Source organism: Monosiga brevicollis, genomic scaffold (assembly GCF_000002865.3).
Source record: "Monosiga brevicollis MX1 MONBRscaffold_32 genomic scaffold, whole genome shotgun sequence".
Taxonomy (NCBI): domain Eukaryota; class Choanoflagellata; order Craspedida; family Salpingoecidae; genus Monosiga; species Monosiga brevicollis.
The window spans coordinates 407,818-426,930 of NW_001865069.1; the positions used below are offsets into that span (position 1 = coordinate 407,818).

Below are 19,113 nucleotides of genomic sequence, written 5' to 3' on the forward strand. Positions count from 1 at the left end.
GTTGCCACCGCTCGAAAGACCAATGCTCCCATGGTCAAGACGCCCAACCCATCGCATTTGCGCATGCGCATGTGTGTGTGTGTGTGTGTGTGTGTGTTAAATTGTCAGATGATTTGTGCCATTTTTTTTTTTGGACTGAGCGGGTGTCATGGCTGGGAGGGGAGTGGGGGGTGGTTGGCGCGGTGGGAAGGTCGCACGTCTCCTGCTGCTGCGCTTTGTGCTGCTATTTGAGGTGGTGGTGGTCCTTTTCCGTGCGCAGGACGAGGTTGTGGCAGCCACGGCGGGTGTCGAGGTTGACGCAAAGCAGCCCACCGACGGTGATCGCGCGCGCGTCGCCGATCCCCGCACCTGGCAGGCCACGCCCTTACTGTCGACTTTGGATGGTGTACAAGCTGCTGCGGCTGTAGACATAGATCTGGATGGTGACCCAGATGTTGTGGCTGTTAGCAAGGCCAACAATCGGGTCGCATGGTTTCGAAACGACGGGCATGCGCGATTTTCCGAGCCCATTATTATCGGCGAAGCGGCACGTAGCGTACGTGCCGTGGCTGTGGCTGACCTGAATGGTGATGCTTGGCCAGACATTGCAGTCGCCTGCTTTTCGAGCAACAGCATTCTCTGGTATGCCGCCCACGGCCTGGGCCGCTTTGCTGAGGCTCGTGTAGCTGTGGCAAACTTGGGTGGTCTGATTGACGTGGTCGCGGGCGATCTTGACCACGACGGCCATACGGATCTGGTTGGAGCTTCGTTCTACAACGACACCATCTTTTGGCTCCGCAATGACGGATCCGGTGCTTTTGGCAATCCCATCGTTCTATCAGACACTGCCGATGGAGCCATGGCAGTGCACCTGGCCGACCTGAACGGTGATGGTGCGCTGGACGTTATCGCGGCCAGTACCAACAACAATGCCGTGGTCTGGTTCCAAAACCAGGGCCACGCGCAATTTTCCAGCGCTCGAACAATTGACAACGAGGCGACCCTCGTGGAGGGTGTTGCCGCTGCGGATCTGAATGGTGACGGTGCCCTTGACATCGTCAGCGCACATCAAGGCAGTGGGACTGTCGCCTGGTACCAAAACCTGGGTGGCGGTGCCTTTGGTCCTGCACAGATTGTAACACAGAGCTTGACAGGCGCCTCGAGTGTTGCGGCGGCCGACCTTGATGCCGATGGTCACGTTGATCTTCTTGCAGCAAGCTACCAGAGCAACAGTATCCAGCTTTTCTGGAACCAGGGTCATGGCTCTTTCAACGCCACGCCTGCCGGCATGAACGTCCTATCCAATACCATCCGTGGGCCCCGCACCACCCTCCCCACGGACATTGACCAGGATGGACGCCTAGACGTACTCATCAGCAGCAACTTCGATGATATGGTGGCATGGTATCGCAATCAAGCCACGCAAAACTTTTCTCAACCACATGTCCTCATCCAGCGCAAATCTTTGGGACCTCGTATGGCGCTTCCCGTGGATGCAGATGGCGACGGTGATATGGATGTCTTGGTGCCCTGTCGCATGGCCAATGAACTGTTGTGGCTGGAAAACCGAGGGGCTGGCCACTTTGCAGGCCGGGTTGTAGTTGCCACTGATTTTGACGATGCCCAGGGCATGGCGGTGGTTGATGTCTGGGGCCATGGTGACCCCATTGTGGTCGGTATCAGCCCGCTAGAGAGTACAGCGCGTTTCTTTCAGCTGCAGACAGGTGGTCGGGTGACGCCGCTCACATCCATCGCCGCTCTCATGGACGCATGGTATGTAACCGCTGCAGACTTGAATAACGATGGCCGCGACGATCTGTTGATCGTGCTCAACAGCGCTGGTCGCGTGGTCTGGCTTCCCAACGGTGCCGACGGAGGGCTTTTGACGGCGTCGCCTTTGCCGGTGACCAACAACGCCTCGGGTGTTAGAAGTGCATGTGCTGTGGACGTGGATCAAGATGGTTGGCTTGATATTGTCACTTCGAGCGGGGACGCGTTTGGTCTTGGTCCTGCCTGGTATCGGAATGAGGGGAATGGCAGTTTTGCCGCTGCTCGCTTCTTGTCAGGTGGGACAACAGAAGCTGTCGCATGGGTCACGGCCACTGACCTCAGCGGTGATGGTTTACCTGACGTACTGAGTGCCAGCCCTACCGGCGCCGAGGTGGTATGGTTTCGCAATTACGGCAATGGCTCTTTGGCTGCCGCCCAGAAAATCGACATCCTTGATGGTGCTACGTGTGTGCAAGTGGCCGATCTCGACGCAGACGGCTGGCCAGACGTTTTGGCTGCTGGGTTGCATGCGGGCACTGTGCGCTGGTACCGCAACTTGGGCAACGCTACCTTTGGACCCGGTGTTTCCCTGGTTACGGAACTGTCTGGTGTACGCACAATCTTTGCGGCCGATATCGATGGTGATGGAGATCTTGATCTGGTCAGCGCCAGATATGCGCACCATGAGGTCACTTGGTACGCCAATCCTCTGCTCAACTACACTGGGTCGGTTCAGGAAGAAATTACGACGACGGGACCGGCAGTGAAAGCCGCGCCGTCCTCGAGCACTCCGGGTGCTGTGCTCGCGCCTCGTGCAAGCACGACCAGGCCTGCACTGGTGGGAGGCGTAGTGGGTGGCCTCGTATCCCTGCTCTTGCTGCTTGGCGTTGTCCTGTGGCTTCGTGGGCAACGGCGGCAGCCTCGAACATTAAGTTGGCGTCGTGGGACTGTCAATCCAGCACTGAGCAGCAACGCCACGCTGCCCATGTCCGCTGCAGAGCAGATTGAGCTCTGTCTGCACCAATTCCAGGCCCAGCTTGCTCGCTCCGCAGATGCCACCACCCTTTCCGGACCTGCGATGCCGTTGCCCCCCATGACCTTGGTTATGTTGTACGTGGCTGTTGCCCTCCCGTTGTTTTTCGTGTTTTTTTTTTGTGCTTTTGGCCATCGATCCTGTGGTGCTCTGCAATCTATGTTTGGTTTAACTCATTCGTGCCCCCCCCCCCCCCCCTTTTTTTTTCTTTCTTTCCTCTATCTTTCTTGTGGGTGTCTTGTCTGAATCTGATAGAAGCTGGATTCGAAAAGGCCAGCTTTTGGGGCAAGGCCACTTCGGCCAGGTTTTCAAGGTACCTGTTGCCGCTTACTTGTTCTGCACTCGTTTCTTAACTACCCGATGCCACGGTCTTAAACGTGTGAAGCTTTTCGACTTTGACCATCTTGTGTCCCCCATAACCCATACACAGGGACAGCCAGTGCAGCAAAAGGCAGGCCTTTTTGCCAGTGGCCAATCACCTGTGGCTCTTAAAACCTTTGAGAACATGGCGGTAGGATTTGGGATGTGTCGGTGGTTGTAGCATGGCCGAATGTCACAGGCGACCTGTCCCCACTGACTGGTATTAACGGCGTTGCTTCAATCATAGGTTGACGATGGCAAGAGCGTCCTGATGGAGGCGGCTTTGATGCACATGGCTGGGCGTCATCCGCACGTGGTGTCCTTGCTAGCCGTCGCGCGCGATTGGTACGGCTCGAGCCTGAGCTGCTTTCACGTGTTGGACCCGTGTCAAGTGCTGCCCTTTAGCTCACCAACATCACGTGTTGCATTAGCTGGCCCGTTGCGCTAGTACTGGAGTACGCCGATCAAGGCGACCTTCGCACGCATGTCCGCCGTCGGGCCAGCCACCTGCAGCTGGAGGATCAGGTGAGAATTGAATTGTATGATGCATGTTTGTAGCTCTGCATAGTCGATGATACCCCTGCCCGTGTGCTCACCATCTGCCAAATGTTTGAACCCTGTACGTCACCATGCCTGCCACAGCGAGCTTGGGTACAGCAGATTGTCAGTGGGCTCGCGCATGTTCATGCCTGTGGCTTGGTACACCGGGATCTGGCCTGCCGGAACGTACTGCTTTTTTCAACGCCCAACAGTGCCTGCCCCACAGCCAAGCTAGCGGATTTTGGGCGTAAGTGTCATGTTGCTAGTGTTCTTGGAAGGGTGCCAGCCCCCTGTGTTCGGTACAGGATAGGCTCACCGACTCCCTGATGGGTGTAGTATCCCGTTATGTCGCGAACCACGAGGCGTACTACCGGGCAGCAGATCTCGATAACCTCCCGTTTCGATGGATGGCACCCGAGGCGCTGCGCCATGGCCGCTTTTCCACGGCCTCTGATACCTGGGCTTTGGGTGTGACCATCTGGGAGGTGAGCGTCGGCTAAAGCAACCGAAACGCGACGCCAGCATGCCTTTGTTGTTGACATTTGGGTTGATTGGGCTTGATGCAGATATTTTCGGCTGGTCAGACACCATATGGCGCATTGTCGCTGTCACATGTGCTTGAGCTACTCAAGGCAGGAGGTCGACTCGAAACGGAAGCCCTTTCGCCAGATCTTCGCTCGTAAGGTTTCCTTTGGTGCAGAGTCTGGCACGGCTGCCTGCTTGCCCATGATTTTCAAGGAGGTTTTCCTCACCAAAAGTCATGTCGCCGCAGGCTGGTTTTGTCACTGTGGCGTTTGGCGCCTGAGCAGCGTCCCGACCTCGACCAGATTACCACGATGCTACAGTGCAAACCCCGTGATACCTGTTCAACGCCCTCCTTTCTGGCTCTGAACCCAGTCTTTGAGACCATGGACAGCGATGGGCTGCCGTATGGGGAAGAGGAGAGCAGCCTCTAATTCATCAACTACCGCAATCAGCTGCCAACATGATATCGACAGTAACCGCTGAATGTTCTACAACAAGTTGTTCTGCATCAAAATTAAAGTATTATACATATAACAAAATTACTGCATCAACTGTTCCACCACGAACACAAACCCCAAACCAAAACATCTCCACCCTCAAGAAGGCGACATCGCGATCAAAAGAGCAAAAGGCCTCAAGCGTCAGTCCGCTTGTGTGTGTGTGTGTGTGTGTGTGTGTGTGTGTTTCTCTCTCATGTTTTTCTCATGTGTGCAGTGGGCAGTGTGTGTGCAGTGGGCAGGAGCGGCGGCGGCAGGGAGATCAGGAAGAACAGGAACGGCAATAGGAACGGCAACAGGAACGGCAACAAGAACGGCAACAGGGACGGCAACAAGAACAACTGGGAGGATGAGGGACAAGTGTGGGGCCAGATGCGGCTGGCGCGGTGGTAGTGGTGTTGGATGGACCGTGTTGGGTTTGCTGGGCCTGTGCGTGGCTGTGGGTGTTGCTCAGAACGCGTCGCCGGCCTTGTCGACGAGCAACGGTGACGTGATTGTGGAGCTCAAGGCAGGCAAGGTGAGGCGATGCAGACCAGAGTATCGCCGCTTTGTTTATTGATTTAGGGTTTCTCTCTATCTCTCTGTTCATGTGCCGCCTTGACCACTCTCACCTGCGCTTGGTCGATCGCCGCCGTGGGACTGGCATGTGAAAACAAAAAAAAAAAAAAAAAAAACGCCATGGAATGCCGGCCATCCATACCACCCGGGCACGCACAAAAACACAGCGTCTGCTTGTGCATCAGGGTTCGACTCCACCTGTGGACATTTTGGCGGTCCTCAACTCCTTGCAATCCTCGCTGACCGAGGCCCACGCCACCATTCAGTCTTTGAATGAAACGGTTGTGGGATTACGCCAGGCAAGGCCAACATGACACACCTGCGCTTGAAAGGATGAATAACCCTTCAAGCATGTGTCAAATCGACCACTCACGTACTGTTGTTGTTGTTGTTGTTGTTGTTGTTGTTGTTGTTGTTGTTGTTGTTGTTGTTGTTGTTGTTGTTGTTGTTGTTGTTGTTGTTGTTGTTGTTTCTGCCCCTACTGGTTGTCTGGCTGGGGTACAGGAGTTGTCCGAGACCCGAGCCGACGCTACAACTGAGCACCAGGCCGTCAATGTGGGTCTTCAAGCCATCAACCAGCAACTGGCCACGCTGAACGGATCCACTCAGGCCTTGGGCAGCAGCGTCACGCACGTGAATGAGCGCGTGGATCAGGTCAACGCAAGCAGCCTGGTCTTGCAGAGTCATCTGACCCAAGCCGGTGGACAGATCACATCCTTGGACGCACGCGTGAACAATCTCAACTTGACCCTGATGGATGCAAGCGCACACCTTGCGAATCTCTCTTTGGTTAAGGTGAGTGGCCGAGTTTTGTTTTCTCTATTTGGCTCCCCGTCTCCAGTTGATCGTGCCGATTTGCCTGCTCTGCCGCAGGCGGACAAGGACACCGTGATTGAAGCCATTGCCCTGAGCTCCGACTCCGCCCGAGCCTACGCCGATGAGGTTGCGGCAGGTGTGTTGTTTCTATTCTAAAAAGGCTTTGGTTGTTGGCGCTATCACCACCGCAACCACGGATCTTCGTTCCATGCTCCCAATTTGATGCTTTCCCTCGCGTCCACCAGTACTTTTTGTCAATCTCATCATCCGCCATTTTGGTTGCACGTCTGATTATGGCAGATGTGAGCGCCGAGGCAGCTGCCGCCCGTCTGGATCTGCTCAACACCAGCGTGTACACTTCCTTAAACTCGCGCTTGTTGCAGTTGGAAGATACATTTGTAACCGAGGAGGACCTGGCTGAGGATCTCGACCAGGTCTTGATGGAAGTAGGCGAGACTCTTGATCGCAATCTCGAGTACGTCTATGGCAATCTCTCCCTCATCAATGCCACGTACGGTGGCTCGACCTTCCACGCCAATGCCGACAACATCCTCAAGTATGTACTCCCCTTCGTGCGGCGTTTGTCGAAACCACAGCCAAGTGTTGTTGCTTGACCCCCACGTCACGTTGCATTCCTGTGCGTTGTCCGTCATTCACGGCCATTTTGTCCACAACTGAGCAGCTGCTTCTCGCAAGGCTCCGTCTACGATGCTGACCTTGGCCGTTGCGTACCCACGTTTCTGCATCGTGGCTGTGTGGCTGATGGTCCTTTGGTTGCCAATGCTGCACCTGTCACGTGCGCCAACACGGCTTTTGGTGACACATGCACTGTACGTGCGCCACCCGCTCGTAGAAAATGCGGGCACTCCATTATGCTGCACCCGGCCTGCTCTCGTGACCTGACCCGACCTGACCTGTCTGTTGCTTAGATGAGCTGTGCATCTGGCTTCGAAGCCGCCAATACCGCTGAGTTTGAGTGTAACGAACTGGCTCAATGGGTTCCAACTTCGGGTAGCCCCTTGACCTGTACTGACATTAACGAGTGTGACACCGCGGGCACTTGCCCGCCCTCCTCAACCTGTGCCAATCTGCCGGGCACGTTTGAATGCCAGTGTGACGGGTTTACCATTGCTCCTACCGAAAAGGGCTGCTATGGTTTGTATGTTGAATTTTTGTCCACGCCAGAGAAGCTGCTCTTTGACTTTACTTCCCAGTGCCAAAAGATTGAGAAGACCGTTTCTGACAACATCCCCACCAACGCCGTTGCGGTGCTGGCATCGTTGACTACCTTCAATTCGCAACGCAACGACCACGTGGTGTACTCCCTCGGGCGCGACAACAGTGTCACTTGCTACTTTCACCACAACCAGGTCTACGAGGCCAACACGTACTTTAACGATGTCTTGCAAACGCAGAACGGCGATGCCGGAGGTGCGTCCGTGAAACCTGCGCACCCGGCTCTCTCTGTCCCACGTGGCTTGAGCATGTGCTTTTGTTCCTTTCGTCAGAGCTGCAATACACTCACAGACAGCTTGCTCCACCCTTGCACGGAACAGGTGCGCAATACTTTGGAGCCAACACTGGAACAGCCATTATTCCGCTCAACGGCCGAACGGTCAAGGGCCTTATTGATGGAGTGACGCAGGGAACCAACTACATGACGGTGTACATCTATGGCTATCTGACCGGCGCTGGGCGCTCAACCATCCTGGACGTGGACAAGGTCAACAACGTCCTCAGCAGCTCGACATCGGGCTTTGACCGCTATAGCATGAAGCCGATCAATCTCCCAGCCACGGGTGTGACGGGCTTGCTGACCACCACCACCACCTACGTCACCACTCTGGGGGATCACTACAATGTGGTCCTGGGCCGTGACTCCAATGTGCCCCAGAATTACAATGAGGCGCCCTACACTTCTACAAACAACTACTGGGGTGACAGTACCATCACCAGTGAGGGCGATCAATCCGAGGCCAAAAACTACTACGGCACTAGCTCCTTCCTGGTGCGATTCCATGCAGCCCCCTTGCTGTCAGACGTTCTCAGCTGTAAAAAGACACCTGTAACCCTCACCGCTGACATGCCTGGTCCGATATCTCTCTCCCTCTCTCTCTCTTCTCCCTCGCTTTTCGACCGCACTTTGTAGATGACGGCAAGCTCGGACGACGGTACGGTCCAGGTCAACAATGGCATGGGCTTTAACGGCGCAGGCACCATGTACCTGACCATGGCAGTGTTTGGCTACATTCCGGCCGAGCAATTCACCAACTTCCGCTGGGTCGACGTGTCGGCGTCCCGACCCATCAAGTTTGACATCAAAGGGCGCACCATTCAGACTGATATCCTGCCGCCCACAGCTACCGGTACGTACTACTCCTGACTAGAACAGCAGACAACAGAGCTTGGGGCAACTAATGGCTGTGTGCTTGCGCCGAATATAGGTGTTCCAACGAGTGCCAAGGGTTTGATTGTTTCTGCCTACACCTACGAGCCTCGAGGCAGCTCGGATCATGTCGTGCATACCTTTGGACGTAATGTACGCACCTTGTCTGGAGCTTGCTGTCCCAATCCTGGTACCGTAGGTCGGATGCGCTGATCTTCCTTCATCTTCGGGTGGTTTCTCTAGGCTAACCACGGCAGTGCATGGGATAACAATATCCATGACAACAACGATTACTACAATGACGTGCAGATTTCTCACGATGTATGTGCCCAAGAGTCATGGTGCTTGCCTGCGTTTTTGAAGTGTAGCTCATCTGCTGCGTGCTTGTCGCTTTTTTTTGTGTCAATAGGGTGAAAACGCAGCTGACTACTACTATGGCCACTGGCATGGCACGCATATCATTCCCCTCAAGGGAAATGGCGCCTTTGATGCCGTACTCTGTGATGGCGAGTCAACCCCAACTGTTTCACACTACGTGGTGCTTCAAGTTGTGGGCTACATTGCGGCTTGACCTCACTGGTAAAACATCTTGAGTTTTGAGTCAAGTGGCCGAACAGAGTCATCTGTAATCGTTAATGTCTGTGGGATGAGCAGGTCATGTGTGTTTCCGCCGTTGGAGCTTTCCTTAGCGCTGACCTTGTCGTTTGTCTGACGAGCTTGTACCCTTCTTTTTCGGGCAACAGTTCTCCCATTTTGTGTCCCGACGATTTGTGGAAAGCGCCTATACACACGAGCATAATTACAAAAGCTACCACAAACGAATTCATGTGAAAGTCTCCCCTTTGGAAAGTTGCGCGCACGGCCTGCGAGAGTGTGCAGTGGCTTGGGTTCGTTCAGGAAGGCAAGCCATAGCAAGGAAAAATAGAAGACACCACACGCACGCGCGTGTACCCTGCCATCAACCAAGATGAACGGATAGATATCGGATCTGACCCATAAAAGTTGTGAATTTTGAGGTAAAAACCCCAAAAATTAAAAAAAATTAAAAATTTGGAATTTTTTGATTTGAGGAGTCAAGCGAAGCGAGGTTTTGATTTCCAGAGTTGGAACGGCGCAGAGCACGGCTTGATGGCAGCACCGGCGACAAGCCCGTTGGTGGCTGGGGTAGTCGAGGGGTTACCGGCAGCTGCACAGACCAAACTGGCAGAGCAGCTGCAGAATCAAGCACTGGTAGGTCAATTTATGGCCGGCCAGCGCTCTGTTCGCGGCGTTGGTGCGCAAGTCAGTTCATGGGCCGTGCATGCTCCTTGACGTCTTCATTTAGCTGGAACTGGACGCTGCGCGCTGCCGCCTGAACGATACGAGTTTGCCGGCTGTTCTACAGCTGTTGCCACCTGTACGTGTGATGCTTGAGCTTTTGGTCACTTTTGGTCACTTTTGGTCACAACGAGCGACGCGCATTTTTATGGCCTCCCATCATCGTATGCTCTACATGCGGGCTGCTCGCAGAATGTCCACAGCTTGCAGCTTGACGGAAATCTTCTGACGGCCAAGGGCCTAGATTCCCTGGTACACCATCCGGCACCGATCTGCCAACTTTCCCAGTCATGTCTCTTACATTGCCAACGGCATGGGTCCGGTTACCGCTTGCGAGCTGATACCTCTTGCTGGCACTACCTCTGCGAAACAGGTCGCACACGAGCACGAGTGGAGGTCGCTGAGCCTTAGCTTTAACAAAATCCGCGCCGATGCCGCAGATAGCCTCACAGCGCGTGCGTAATCATCGCTGTCCCCCCTTGTGTCGCTTCCCTGAATCCTCTTGGCTGGAACACGTTGGCTACCACATCACACCGGACGTGTGCTATTTTTTGCAGTGCTAAAGCGCGAGTTGTTGGTTCTTGATATCTCCCATAACGCACTGGGAGATGAAGGTGCCTTTGTAGGTTTGCTTTTTGGCCTTCCTTGGATGCCCATTCTAGCCAGCAGTTGCTCTTTGACCCATGCGCCCAAAATCGTGATTGGTAGGGTCTTGCAGATGGGTTGCTCATGGGCGCGGCGTTGACACGGCTCGCATTGGCCAAAGCCCAGGTATGTGTATGTTTTGCCTTTCAGCCATCGCACCGAGCTGTACAGATGCTCATACCGGCCAACTCAACCCGCCTTCTTTTGCGGGCAGATTGGCGATCCTGGTGTGCTCGCCTTGTGTGAGGCCATGCCCGATACTCGCATCACACACTTGGATTTGAGCAGGCATGTTTTGCTGTACATGCAGCGATGCCCCCCCTCTCTCCCTTTATTTATGGAGCTGGGGGGTGTGGCCACACCAAGCTGGCGTCTGTGGCCAAAACAAATGCGGACGATGCTCATCATTTCCACTTGCTGCCGTTGCTCAGTAACCGATTTGGCGAGGAAGGCCTTGCTGCCATCCTCTCATTGCCACGCACCATGACCTCATTGCAATCGCTCACCTTGCGAAGCTGGTATGCCTCTGAGCTCGATATTGCCTGGATGCATGCGCCATTCATCGCCTCTTTGGGCATGGGTTCAAGATGACTGCCATGCGCTTGGCTTCTTGCTTTAGTGAAATCCGAAGCATTGACATTGAGCCGCTGGCCGCAACATTGCGCGACGGCTGCTCATTACAAACCCTTGGTTAGGGCAGCGGCGCTTTGTCATTGTTTTGCACGCACTCGACCGGCGCAAGGGTCGCTCATCTCTTCATCTTGACCGAACATCAATTGCTCAATTTAGATTTGCGGGGCAACCGTATCGGTGACAAGGGCTTTAGCCGATTGACGCAGGCATTGCAATCGGCTGCCACCAAGCTTCAATCACTCGACATGCAGGTGCGTGTGTTGGGGTTGGCACGCAATGTGGGAAACGACGAAGCTACAGATTCAGACGCACTCACTCGTACTCCCACGCACGGCTTGTGAGGTGAGCAGAAAAATGGCCTGACTGATGCAAGCATGCCGGGGCTGCTCGGTAAGTGAGAAACAGCATGCCTCGCCTCGAGGGTGCTGCAACCTGACCTGGCTGACGTTTTTGCGATTACGCCGCCGCCTTTTCCCCTTGCCACAGCCTGCCTTTGCACGGCCGGAGTCCAGCTGCACAACGTGAATCTGGCTAGCAATCCCGAGGTATGGTACAAAAAGCGATTCTTGTGTCTGGGGCTTGATGAGTCAGTCTTGTCCATCGCATTGATTCGGGGCGCCAGAGCTAGGCGTTGAAAAACTTTTTTTGGAGGGTCGATTACAGAGGCGATTCTCCCGACTTGAAACACATGTACTCACGTGGGCTGGACATGCTGACTCAAAGATTACAGAGACCAGCGAAGACCTGCTGATAGCTATTGCGGGACAGACCGCAAAGCTCCGAGCAGCTTTGCTCCAGCCGCCAAAGAAGGACACCACGGAGACCACATCAGCGCCTCAGGCGCACACGGGAAAGGATAAAAAAACAACTTCACAACAACAGCAAACGAGCCAAATTAATCAGCCCGGCACTCCCATCCTCGCAGAGGAACGCGCTTGCAGCTCAGCAGCTACCACCACCGTACCATCGCCAAGGCAACAGCAGACGGCAAGAGGGCGGCATTTGCGCTTGGATGATGCCCAAAGACCAGCTGACAACTCGGACAATGACGAGAGTCACGCTTAGGGTAGCCGGCTTAAGAAAGCTTGGTAGATTTGGTGACAGTGCGCTTGATACCACGGGTCTCGCCTCGGTAGACGGGCACCTCCGTGACAGCTTCCTGCACTTGGCCTTTGCGACGCTTCTGTGCGCGTTGGAATTTGTTGCGCTGTCGAACGCGGGGGTTGCGATATTCCTTTTTGCGCGCTGGCAATAGACCTGTACGCAACAAACAAAAATGAGTGGATTGACCTGATTCAATCGCAGACAAAACAAACCCAACAAACCTTTGTTCTTCATAATCTGATACGTGACGCTGCGCTGCTCAGCCGTGTCGTCCGTTCGCCCATCATCTTGGGGAAGCCTGTCGAGGGGTCAAGAGACACATGAGCAACTGGAGAACAACACACGGGCACAGTCGGAGCTAAAGCAAGCACAAACTAAACACGCACGTTTTGGCGAGCTTCTTAAGCTGCTTGTCTTCCAGCATTTGCGTGTAGTAGTCGTCGTGATCGCCCTCATCAGCAGAATCTCCAGAAAGGACAATATCTTCCGGAGCTGGTAGCTTGCCGCGCTTTGGCTTGGCTGTGACAGGTTTGGTGCCCGAACGCGACTTGAATACAGCTGCAGGTTCCTCTGCGACTTCTTCTTCTTCGTCTTCTTCTTCATTCTCGTCGATGGCATCGGTCGCTTCGTCCAGGGCTGCGAGCGCCTCTTGGAGAGACGGCAAGAGCACCTCATGCGCCTCGTGTGCTTCGGTCCACACCTGAGAGCACGTCATGAAATAAGCACAGCACTTGTACGGCAATACAGTCCAGAAGAAACAGAAACATGGCCCATGCCGAATTCATGATTCTCAGTCAAAGGAAGGAAATGTAGCAAACTGAATCCAACGCACAGCCACGAGGGCTGAAACGCATACACGGGACCCAACAAGCATGGTTCACAAGGAACCTTTGATCTTGCCACCTAACTTGCCCACCAGGCGTTTCGACTCTTGACGAAATGGGCCACGAGGACCCAAACGCCGGCAACACTGGCGGGTAATAGGGATGGCTGTAGAAAATTGAAGAAGAGACTTCAAACACGAGACACAACACAACACAACACACACGCTTTGAAACATGGAGAGAGAGCTTCACGCCGGAATACCCACCGTTTGTAAGCGGAGAAGAGAGGCTGCCACGGGGTGATGCTCCAACTCCTCGCGCGAACGGCGGCTCAACACGAGAAAGGAGACAATCGTGGCCATGTAGGCGTTGATAAGGGCCGAACGTTCGCTGACGTAGTTGACCAGGGCCTCAGGCAGACCCAGAGCCTCCAGACGAGCGACAGCCGCGTCTTCATCTTCAAAGTGAGACATCAACGGATCCAAAAGCTGCGTCTTTTCTGATTTCTATCCAACGGTAAAATCACGACACGAGAAGAAATGAGAGGCGGAAGCAAGCCAATTTGGCAGACATGCGATCCAATCACGTATGGTCAAGTGATTGAACTACAAACATACCAAGACATCAAAAAGACCAGCGAGCTTGCCAAGTTCAGGGCGAGTGCGTTGCAGATACTTGGTGCGCTCTTCAACAGACATGCTTTCCAAGTCGCGGGGCACTTCTTCGACGGCAGGGGCGGCCGCAAAGCGGGCCTTTGTGGCCTTCTTGGGGGTCTTGGCCCGGGCAGGCTTGAGGGACTCGACCTTGGATTGAAGCGAAGCGGGGACAAAGTCATCGTCCGCCAACGCCTGTGCCTTGCGGCGTTGCAGCATGAGGGCTTCTTCCTCTTCAGCGGCGGCATCGGCCTCATCTTGGGAGTCGGTACCGTAGTCAAGGTCCACGTAGTTGGTATCGTAAAAGTCGTCCTTGCTCCGGCCCCAGCCTTGAAGAGACTGCTGCATTTCCTCATCGTCCTTTGTCTTGTCGTCGCCGTAGAGGTCGTCCGTCTTCACTTTGCGTTTTTCCGGCTTGAAGCTGTTGAGGAAGAGTTCATTGATGCCATCATCAAAATCGTCCATGTCATCGTCATCCGCCGCGTCGTCGACGTCGTCGTCGTCGTCATCGTCCTCATCCGCAGAGTCGACGTCGTGCACCTTGAGACCCATTACATGGTCGGCCTCATCGTCATCGCTGTCCATGGGCATCGCGTCATCGTCGCCCAAAAGCACCTTCTCACGCGCGGCGTGAAAGGCGTCAATCTCGTCGTCCGATGTGCCGGCAACCTGTGACGTGGGGCATGGTTCGCAAAGTGAGGTTGCCAACCACGATAGCAGGTGACCAGCATGTGCATTTAAAAAAACAAAAAACCAAAAACTCACCGCATCCTGAACTTGACGGCCACGATTAACCTCCAACTTGGGCTCTGCCAAATCGTCAATGGCGTACTTGCCCTTGGACCTCCGCTTCTTCGGCATGATGCCCCGGTCACTGATCCCGTGAAGACAAATGCATGTGTGTGTGTGTGTGTGTGTGTGTGTGTGTGTGTGTGTGTGTGTGTGTGTGTGTGTGTGTGTGTGTGTGTGTGTGTGTGTGTGTGTGGCCACGCTGTCCACCACGAGGGTCAACGACAAAGTGCGTCAAACAACACACTATCGCATTTCCAATTTTTTAGGCGGAGGTAGAAAGTAAAATACATTATTGCGCCGTTTCGGCAACTCTCTCTCTCGTGTGTGTGTGTGTGTGTGTGTGTGTGTGTGTGTGTGACTTGCACTTTACGATCTCTTCTCTCTTCTCTCTCTCTCTCTCGCTCTCTCTCTCTCGCTCTGGTGAGTGGTGTGCGCGCTCGCTTGTGTCGGGCGTGTTGTGTGCCTGGCGGGGGGTGGTGGGAAAGGGCAGAGGCACCTTGTTGGTGCCCGAGGGAGGGCGGAAAGGGGAGCCATTGAGAGATCAAAGTATAGATTGAACCGCGTGTGGTTCATCGGTCAAGGAACAGATGGAATCAGTGACAGTGACAAGCAGGACCGGGATCGCTCACGCTGGCTTTGTTGCAAGCAGACTCTTGGAGACGCCAGAATGGCTTTCGGCAAGATGACGATGGTGGCCTTGGCGGCCCTGGTGGCCCTGGTGTCGGCTGCCTCGTATACTCACCACCATCTCTATGCTCCCATGGACCCGGAATGCAATCCTTGCACGCCTCAGATTGGTTCGTTATCGCCCCCCCCCGTTCCTGCCACGTTTCCCGCCACACCATCTGGTCGTCTCATCTGCATCTGCCATTGCGTCCTCAATTTCGGTGGCTTGGGACCTGGGCTTTCTGCCTCGCCACTTTGAATCGGTGTAGACAATCACACAACCATCGAGCCTGTACGTCGCAACTGATTAAGGAATGGCCTCAACCGAGTCACCGCTCACCACGAAAACGCTGTTTTGACACAGGTGCCGGGACTTCGCGCGACTGTTGAGATCATCGCCGATTACGGCAGCTGCTCCGTATGTCGCAGACCGTCTCTTCTTCTCGTCGATTCTGACTACCCTTGCGCTTTGCGGAATGGCTGGGCATATCTTGCTGGCTTGTTTTACAGCTTTGTCCTTCTGCTGCACACCAATCCCTTCTCACTGACATCTCATTCCTTAGCCCGCTTTCAACTCGTACCAATGGCGCGTGTCCTGGGGTGACGGCGTTGAGAGCATCAAGAACATCTCCTACCTCAGCCCGGAGCAAGCCCAATACACTTGTATGTCTACTTATACCGTCCAGTTGACCTCGGCCCTGCCTGTCACTTCCAGTTGTTGCCGTTTGTGCCTCTCCCTTTGCGCCTCACATCAATGACGCACGCCTCATGTCATTAGACCAAGCGCCCGGTACCTACAATGTCTCGGTGGCCTACTGCGCCTATCCTCAGTACTGCTGCTTGGTAGGCGGTCGGCGGTCTACTCTTGTTGTTTTGACGCACATTCCAACTCACACCTCCTTGCTTGTCCGTCCGGGTAGAGCTGCACCTACCTTTCCAAGGTGCTGACCATCTCCGGTTGAGTCGCGCTCCTTTTTTTTTCGCTTTTTCGCGTCCTCGATCTGTTCTGCCTTTTCCATTTGTTTGATAATGTGCCTGTCCACCAGATGCTTCGCCCCTTGTTACTTCCCGTGCTCCCCCGAGGAGCTTGGCTTGGCGCAAGCTCTTGCTGAAATTGAATGTGTCATGCAAACTTGGGCCTGGTGTTCATCGAGCCCGTGGCCCGTCATGGCCTTACACCAGCCATTGGGGCCAGCTCTTAAACGTGCAAGACATGTGTTTCACCTTGGTAGACATCGATTGACATCCACCATTCCTCGGGGTTGCCAGCTCAGCTGGCAATCGCAATAGGCCTAGCACCAGGACGGGACCAGCGGCGCACCAACACATCCAACAAACGCTCATACACCAAAAACATAAAAGCTGTCATGGACAAGGTCTGCAGCAATTTGGCGTCGAGACCCCGCCATAAGCCTCGAAAGCCTTCAATGTGTCGGCACGGGTACAAAGTCATGAGTACAGCTTCTAGCAGCAAACTTTAGCCGCCCCACGGGCAAAGCAAACGCATGCACCTTCTCAGGCGATACAGCAACGTGTGCGAATCCAGAGTCCCAAACGAACCATCTGAACGCAAGATCGTCTGAAGTTCCTGAAGCATGTCTTCGAGTGGACTACAGAACAAATTTTCAAGTGTTGGGTCTGGACGCCGTACGAGCAAGGTGAAACGAGTTGTGCCTTCGTACCGAGAAGAGGGAGCAAGGCCCGCATCTTGTCGAATTTTGCTTTGACGACGCAGTCTATAGAGAGTGGGTTTGCTTCATGTTAAGAAAAGCGCTGACATCGGGGCTGCGGCCAAGGGTCAAATGGGGAGCAAAAGTTGATAGGGGTGAATGGCTGCAAATGAGGCGAGGACAGACCGGTTCTGCAGGAGCTGGAGTGGGTACGTCAAGAGCGTGCTCAAGGCTTTGGCAATGACGCTGTGTACAAGTACCAGTCCCGAGCGAGCCGGCGTGCCTGCAATTGGGAACAGACTCTTCAGCCGATCATAAATGGCAAACTAGTCTCAAATCGGGCGCGAGGCATGGGTGAGCCAGCGTGAGCATCGAGCAACATGATGACAAGGCGTTTGGCTTCGTACTTGCAGGGCTGGGTTCAAGACCAAAACCATGGCGGGCACCATGCCTCGCCACAGGGCATGGACACCCTCTAATAGAAGAAAGAAAAGAGCGGACGCGTTGCAGGTACCGGTCAGACTGTTGAAATGAGGCAGGAAACGTGTGGCATTCTATGTGGTCCATACCTTCGCGAGCGATTCGGCACAATGCTTGGGGCATGGATTCGGGTGCTATGGTACGGCGGCGGCGGCGGCGGCGACAACACGTTTGCCAAGTCAATGAGAAGGTGAAAGAAAAGGCAGAGGAGTCAGTTCACATAAGGGAATGGCTGCTGATGGTGGCTGACAGTGGGAGAAGCGGAGGCGCATGTTGGTGACCCAGAGCGGGGTTGTGGTGATGACGTTTCTGCGCGAGATTGCCACGGGTGCGACGAAGATAATTTAATATGCATGGAGCACGGAAGTTGCGTGAGACACGGATGAGCGAGTGGCGATCGAGCAAAAGGTCTATGTCACAAGATGGAGTGAGCCAGCGTACATCAAACCGGCCACGATGCCTGCCAGAAGCGCCGCCGGTGCGGGAATCTCGCACTGTAGCTGCCATGGGCCATCAAATAAACAAGGTGGAAAAAGGCAAGTGCAGATGAATATGATGGCTTGGAACATGGGCGCGCTGGATGGACTGGTTCATGCCAGCGGACCTACGCGGAGGAAGAGGCGCAGACAGTATTTGACGAGGGAGTAGGAGGAGAAATAGACGAAATTGGAGGCGGCGAGGCACACTAGCATGCTACCCAATCCTCTGTAGAGCGCCTTCCAGCCGTGGTCCTGAGAGTAGCGGCGCAGGGCGGCGAGTGTGTGCAGCTGGCCATACGCTTGCTCCGTCTAGCACGTCGAGGTGCACAGTGAGATGTCAGTGCTTGCGATGCGCCGCACACACACCACTCGCACGGCCGCACCTGAATGACTGAGCGGATGAGGTCCAATGGATAAAATGCAGTCATGGCTGTCATGCCCCCAGCGGCTCCTGTCAAGCCCTGCAACAGGACGCCAAGTGCAGATGATGCAGATGATGCCGCTGGGCGTGACGGCACCGATGTCGACGCCCGCATGTTGCTGGATTTGAAATGTTTTCGGACGTGAAAAAGTGCGTGACACTTTTTCTGTGTGTGTGTGTGTGTGTGTGTGTGTGTGTGTGTGTGTGTGTGTGTGTGTGTGTGTGTGTGTGTGTGTGTGTGTGTGTGTGTGTGTGTGTGTGTGTGTGTGTGTGTGTGTGTGTGTGTGTGTGTGTGTGACTGCTGTTGGCGGCCATGTGGATGTATTTCTTCTCATTAGATTCTTCTTCTATCAGCAACTCATCGAGGGAGAGGGGGAAAGAGGTGGGGTGGGGCGGGGCGAAGTGGGAAAAACGGCTCAGTACACATGGCCGCAGTGGCTGCTACATCTCCGAAAGGTCGTGTTGGGGACCTTTTTTTTTTAATACATTGCAATGCCCCAGATATAGCTGAGACCGCCATATACGAGGGCGGGGTACAACAGATACTTGCGCCCTAATCGCAAATAGGTGTGGAGCGTCAGGATCGGTGGGGGGCACGAGCAGCAAGCTACACGCTACAAGACTTACCTGATGCCGTGCCGTAGGCCAGTGCAACGGTGGCCGCATACACAGCCTAGGGGTATGGCATCCAGCGTGGGAGTGATGAGCGTAGCTAGGTCACGCTCTGCAAGACGACATTATCCCGACGGCGACTACACGGACGAACAATTCAGCCTACTCACCACGTCCATAAGCGTTTCGACGCCACCAAACGTAAATCGCCGCGGGGCGTCTTCCCCTTGTATCATCGGGCACACCCAGCAAGGTGAGTGCAAATGGTGACGGCGCTTGTGAGCGAGGCGAGAGGGGAGAGGAGAGAGAGAGAGAGAGAGAGAGAGAGAGAGAGAGAGAGAGAGAGAGAGAGA

The 19,113-nt window shown here is 54.6% G+C and overlaps 5 protein-coding genes across 5 annotated transcripts in view; 3 read left to right on the forward strand and 2 right to left on the reverse strand.

Annotated features, from left to right (window-relative positions):
* Positions 1-148: 148 nt before the first annotated feature.
* Positions 149-9,035, forward strand: MONBRDRAFT_11861 (uncharacterized protein; the record flags this gene model as incomplete). Its single annotated transcript, XM_001749628.1, has 15 exons — positions 149-2,859; positions 3,574-3,667; positions 3,785-3,929; positions 4,922-5,064; positions 5,159-5,221; positions 5,767-6,057; positions 6,136-6,214; positions 6,379-6,634; positions 6,761-6,908; positions 7,008-7,509; positions 7,635-8,086; positions 8,228-8,444; positions 8,523-8,617; positions 8,708-8,785; positions 8,874-9,035. The coding sequence occupies 15 exons, from the start codon at positions 149-151 to the stop codon at positions 9,033-9,035; spliced, it is 5,436 nt and encodes a 1,811-aa protein (XP_001749680.1).
* A 557-nt stretch (positions 9,036-9,592) lies between these two features.
* Positions 9,593-11,694, forward strand: MONBRDRAFT_29233 (uncharacterized protein; the record flags this gene model as incomplete). The annotated part of the gene is made up of 8 exons (XM_001749629.1): positions 9,593-9,694; positions 9,789-9,860; positions 10,026-10,236; positions 10,339-10,407; positions 10,490-10,552; positions 11,216-11,310; positions 11,410-11,449; positions 11,546-11,694. The coding sequence occupies 8 exons, from the start codon at positions 9,593-9,595 to the stop codon at positions 11,692-11,694; spliced, it is 801 nt and encodes a 266-aa protein (XP_001749681.1).
* Positions 11,695-12,134: 440 nt separating this feature from the next.
* On the reverse strand, positions 12,135-14,501 carry MONBRDRAFT_34254 (uncharacterized protein; the record flags this gene model as incomplete). Its single annotated transcript, XM_001749683.1, has 6 exons — positions 12,135-12,316; positions 12,385-12,461; positions 12,550-12,863; positions 13,254-13,493; positions 13,605-14,309; positions 14,406-14,501. 6 exons carry the CDS (start codon positions 14,499-14,501, stop codon positions 12,135-12,137), a joined length of 1,614 nt encoding a protein of 537 aa, XP_001749735.1.
* Positions 14,502-15,099: 598 nt separating this feature from the next.
* MONBRDRAFT_29235 (uncharacterized protein) lies at positions 15,100-16,060 on the forward strand (the record flags this gene model as incomplete). Its single annotated transcript, XM_001749630.1, has 6 exons — positions 15,100-15,229; positions 15,368-15,390; positions 15,463-15,516; positions 15,662-15,761; positions 15,877-15,941; positions 16,019-16,060. 6 exons carry the CDS (start codon positions 15,100-15,102, stop codon positions 16,058-16,060), a joined length of 414 nt encoding a protein of 137 aa, XP_001749682.1.
* Positions 16,061-18,627: 2,567 nt separating this feature from the next.
* The window catches only part of MONBRDRAFT_29236 (uncharacterized protein), a gene marked incomplete at both ends in the record, with an annotated part of 3,691 nt that continues 3,205 nt past the window's right edge, over positions 18,628-19,113 (reverse strand). Inside the window, 2 exons of the mRNA XM_001749684.1 lie at positions 18,628-18,701; positions 18,776-18,821. Coding sequence (XP_001749736.1) covers positions 18,628-18,701; positions 18,776-18,821 — 120 coding nt within the window. The remainder of the gene's footprint in view (positions 18,702-18,775; positions 18,822-19,113) is intronic.